We start from the raw sequence: 5,552 nt of genomic DNA, 5'->3' as shown, positions 1-5,552 counted from the left end.
GCACTTCCACAGAGGAGGAAGAAATGATACGAGCCTTAGACAAGCCCACAACAATGGAAGGAACTTGCCATTAAACGTCTTCAGTAAACATGGTCTACATCCGAATGCATCGTAGGACTGTGATATAGCATACGCAAGAGGCCATCCAGCATATCGTCTTGCACCTTCTTCCTGACTTTCAGGACCGTGCTGTGGATCCACGTTTCCATCGGCGGCAAACTGTTCATGGTTATCATCGTAAGAAGCACCAGGTAAAAAATCCTGATGTGCCTCGTTATGATTGTCATCCTCATCAAGATCACGTACCACAACTGAAACATTATGCTTCATACTATTGAGCACCTCAAGAGATTGTTGTAGAGTCACATAGGTGGCTCCAGCCAAAGCTGAATCACATTTTTCTGGTGACGGTTGACAAATATGTTCTAGTGATTGCAAAGGTACAACGCTGAAGGGATCTCTTGAATATCTAGATCTCACGAATGCATTTAGATCAGGGCGGTTGAAATAATAAAGAGACTCAAGGTTAGCATGGATATTGGACTTAATATTCCACTTTGGAGTGGTAGTCAAAGAAAACGACGACAATCCACTGAAGCCTCCTTGCACACATCGCATTTGCCAAGTATGCGAAGAGTATTTTGCTTTCATCCCCCGAAAAGGTTTAGGAGAGAATATGGCTGGAGTAAGTTGATCACTGTAAGGGCTACAAAAGGTCCCATGAGGATTGTGTGGTACATGAACATACGACTTAGACGAACCCTTGTCATGGAACTGACAAGTGCATAACACCAATCCTTTATCTGTGACTCGCACAGATGCCATGACTGTGACGCCATACTGACTGAATCTCTGCGTGAAATCTTGTCTATAACCTTTAAGGTAACGGTCAGCATTGGCGCCAAATGCATTGACATGTGAGAAGCGAGCACGAAGGAAATGCTGATAGGAAACGGACCCCACTTTCTCTATATATTCCGAACACCCGAAGGGACATCTAACGCTAGGTACTGCTGTATCATCCAAAGCCTTTCTGATATCTGACAACCTCCTTGTACTCATAAGGTCATGAAATGCCTGAAGCTCAGTGGTAATATCTTTAACGTATCGGAGTGTATTATGAAGAATGTTGTCGCATTCTTCACGCGACACATGATTACGTGCAAACATTTTTTCACGAAATGCTCGTCCCCACGTCACAGAGAACGCCTGTGGAATATAAGCAAGCCTGTTCTCGAAATCTGCTGCATTGGCAGATTGTAGAACAAAATGCGTGAAGAACGCCCTCCAACCGTATGCCCAAATAGCATTTTTATTGCCTAAACCCCTTCGCAGACGTTGAGGAATTGATTCACTTGATGCATCACTTGATAAATCACTAGATGCATCGTATGAATCAAAGTTAAATAACTCAACCCCACCAGTGCTACGAGGACTAGCAATGTTTCGGGCATTATCAAAACGATGTGGCTGTGGATTACGATGTACATCGAAACATACATAATGTGAACATGTAACACATAACAAAATGTTGCCCCTTATACGACGATCTACTTGGGAAAACATCCTATAACCTACATTCCTATTGTCATATTCATGTACAGGTATAATACATAAACAACAGAAACAGTACCTCTCTAAAGGCTCATCGTCAAATAAAAGATCAACGATATGACTATATCCAGTAGCACTACTGTCAGGACTACGTGTATTATGAGATATGCGATTAGCACTAGCACTATCATCCACACCCCTCACGTCGAATGTAACAGGCTGAATATCATGTGGCTGCTGCTGCTGCTGCGATGAATTCCCTTGCACGTATAATGACGTTGATGGAGGTACGAGGCTTGACAAGTGCTGGGAAGTAGTAAGAGCCTACATAACAAAGACTAAGTATAACTGACGTAATTGCAGAAAACTGTAGAACAACAATATGAGTGAAAGACAACGTTTGAAAGTACTTACGTCGCCAATCGGAGCGGCTTCCGCGCGAGAAAACTGTTGCTGACAATTAGTTGGCTGAATAGAAGCAGCCGAAGGAGTGAACGACTGCGACAATGCCGAATCAACAACTTGTCCCTGAGATACAAGGAGACATCGACTTGTATAACGTTAATCAATATGTTCAATCTAACACGACAACAATATCTACCTGACGTGCAGCACAGATACGGCACGGTCCTTTGCCCTTGAACTTTCCGCAAACAGGACATTTCTCAACAACTTGACGACGACGAGGAGCCATGATTAGGATCTACACATCATCGAAATAATAACCATGTATGACACACGATTAAGCATAGAAGTAAAGCTCAGCTTGAACCGTTACAATCCTGACTACGAGTGTTACTTACTCAGAAGATAACGGACGATGTTTAGTACTACAGGGATGACAAGAGTAGTACGGATGCACAGTACACTCTGGTGTGAATAATAACTGAAAAGGACACGATTTCAAATTTGTAAAACTATAAAACCATACGAAATGCATAAAACTGTCACAGCTGTAAGAGAAACGCGAAGAATGCACCCTAAATAAACATAACCCCCATACAAACCAACACAACACTTAGAATTGTCAATGACAAACATATCTCAAATGAAAACTGAAAAGCGATCATTGACCCCAGATAAAGTAAAGATTACACTCCAATGGTTGAAGCATGTTAACCCGTAACAAGACGATGAACGACTGAAAAAACTAGTGAAAATACTACACGAAAATTCGATATTTATACTTGATATTGCTAACATCAAAGCTAAGTAGTGTTACTAATCGATTACAGATACAAGTATTACAAGCTTCCGATAAGTCAAATTCATAACTTACAACTTGTACTCGATCATTAGAGTAAACATCACTAACTACGTTAAACTCACATCCCACAAAACAAAGGATAAAAGTTTCATATCATGTTATATAAGCATAACCCTCATGTCATATAAAAATGACTTTCGTGAAACGATAACATTTCTGGACTACGAAGAATAACAATCTTGCCTCTAAACGAAATCCAATTGTTGTAGAGGATAATTCATTATCAGCTGTATGCAAAATAAACAGCTCTCACAACACAGTATCGTTGTGCATGGAATAAACAAAAACGGCTTCGAAATTCACCCAGTAATTTCCATCAACAGCATGATAGCAGTATTACAGCACTGCCAACTGGAACGCCTCTGAAACCATTCCTAGATGTGTGATACGTAAACAGAAAATGCTAATAAAATACGATACCTAATACAATACGATTATTTCGAAATCGAATAACTGGAATTAAAATACAACAGAAATCTCATTCATCTTACAACCAGTAAGATAGACCATCAGTGTAAAATATTACAACCAAAAACCAGTAGAAATAAACACAATGAATACACTGTAATATGCAAACACTAGAAATACCCAGCTCTACGGTATGTCGCCAATATGTCGACAAATATCAAGGAAAAATCTGATAAGCAATATTCCAATAATAAACTAATACCCTATCATGAGACACCCCTAGGTATACGTGAGGCACTGGTCATAAAACTTGACGTAACCGTTGCCTATACATAAAATAAAAGTTCAAATATAATACATAATCACGAATGACTATATGTATTTAAACACTGCCGATAGATCGTTCCTTCCATCACACACACTTCCCCCCCAATACTACAACTCAACTCCCTCCATCATCAACCCCACTTTCCAGTAATCCACAACGTTTGCTACTTAGGTGCTGCGGCATCATACCACATACCTGCTACGCTCAAAAACACGACATACATCCTAAGAATAACTCAACAAGATAGTCACCAGAAAATAGTATTCATGAAACACAACATAAACTGTAAAACCAATAAGAAGCTAACATAAATCACATAAACTAACGATATCGATCGAATATACGACGTGAGAAGTAAGAACATCATCAAAACCAGAACACGCTAGAAGGAACTCCTAGGAATACAGCAAATTCAGACTTCCTAACAATGCAGCAATAATCCCTGCCCGTCATTACTATTGAAGAACAAGAAATAAGCACTTCCTCACAACATATACCTTCCCGCCAGAAGTTGCAGAAGAATTACTCCGAAATCCAAACTCTGAAAAAACTAAACATACCTAAACATTAACACACATATGCTGAAGAACAAGCTACCACCAAACTTGTCTTGTCAGAAAGAAAATGTTAGTAAACAGCTCATACTTTCCACGAACATAATACTCTCCAACAACTCGTAATTAGTGATATAACCTTCAAACATGCAATTCTAAATATCGTATCTCCCACCTAACGATCAATGGATACTCCATTCGTTCCATGGAGTATACAACGTAAACTTAAACCCCTCCCTAAACAAGAAAAAGATGTGTTCATGGTGCAGACAAATATACAACACACATGATAAGAAGAGCAACACACAAATACCATAAGGTTCAGAAGTAGATAAAAATCGACATTGAACCGAAAACGACATCACACTCAGCCATTCTCAATAAAACCGCACTCTCACACTAATCAGCACCTATCCTAATAAACTAATTGTAATTACCAAGAAATATGTACTGATTTTTCTCTCTTCCCCTCCACACTACCACTTGTAAGACACATTTCCACGCAACTAACGACTCGTCAGTAACGAATATAACACACTTTGAAATATAAAGAAAGTAAATAATTAGTAATATTAGACGAAAGACTCAAACCCACATCCTACTACTAAATAAAGATATTACCTTCCCACTACTCCGCTTGTATGCCCGAGATCTTGAAATAGATTCAACTACACCACAAGATAGATAATCACTACACACATGAACACGAAGAAGATACAAATCATGATATCAATAAAATGAAGAAAAGAAATAGTCCAAAAATCGAACCTTATACCTACCCAAATCCACCTCGCTCCGCCGTTACGCAACACCAAAGTTTTTCGTGACGCATTTTCGCATAAAACGTGAATTGACAAATTATCGTGATCTATTTCTCATGAACAAATTCATAAACCAGAATTCCGAGGCCAGATATAGCCTTTACAGACCCGTATATACCAGGAGGGTGAAAATGGTGAAGATTGAATGGCGATTGGCCGAAATCGCCTTCGCATCCGCCCAACTTCCCTGTGAGTACATGGGAGAATTTTAGCGCGCGCCCGGGGCCCCTCCCCCTACGCGCGGGACAGTTCGATATGTCAAAAGGACTTCCATCAAGGGTCCGGTGCGAGAAGGTATGAGGACGCTAGGTGAAAAATGAGAGCCACAAGCGTGCTTCTTCGAAGCCAAAACGGCACTGCCGTGATAGCAATTAACTTGTGATGCACATTTCAATCTTAGAGGCCTATGGAGCAGTACTTCTCATATGATGAAAGAAACGGACGAAGAGAAAAAGCAAATAAAGGCATTACTGCTGCTGGGGCGGTTCGGCCAGAAAATCTGTCCGAACCGCCAAGTAAGTGTACAGGCGTGGTGAGCTAGAGAAAAAGTGATATCAGGTATAATAGGTTACCAACGAGACTTACTAAATATATTTTGTTACATACTTATCTCAAGAAAA

The 5,552-nt window shown here is 40.0% G+C and overlaps 1 protein-coding gene across 1 annotated transcript; it reads right to left on the bottom strand.

The window, feature by feature from the left end:
* Positions 1-1,892: 1,892 nt before the first annotated feature.
* Pmar_PMAR000343 (hypothetical protein) lies at positions 1,893-4,260 on the bottom strand (the record flags this gene model as incomplete). The annotated part of the gene is made up of 6 exons (XM_002764413.1): positions 1,893-1,921; positions 1,965-2,082; positions 2,156-2,257; positions 2,389-2,440; positions 3,519-3,555; positions 4,203-4,260. 6 exons carry the CDS (start codon positions 4,258-4,260, stop codon positions 1,893-1,895), a joined length of 396 nt encoding a protein of 131 aa, XP_002764459.1.
* Positions 4,261-5,552: the final 1,292 nt, after the last annotated feature.

The sequence above is a fragment of the Perkinsus marinus genome, assembly GCF_000006405.1.
Source record: "Perkinsus marinus ATCC 50983 genomic scaffold scf_1104296977516, whole genome shotgun sequence".
Lineage (NCBI taxonomy): Eukaryota > Perkinsozoa > Perkinsida > Perkinsidae > Perkinsus > Perkinsus marinus.
Note: the sequence above shows the minus strand (reverse complement) of the source record. Positions and strands in the feature narration are given on the sequence as shown.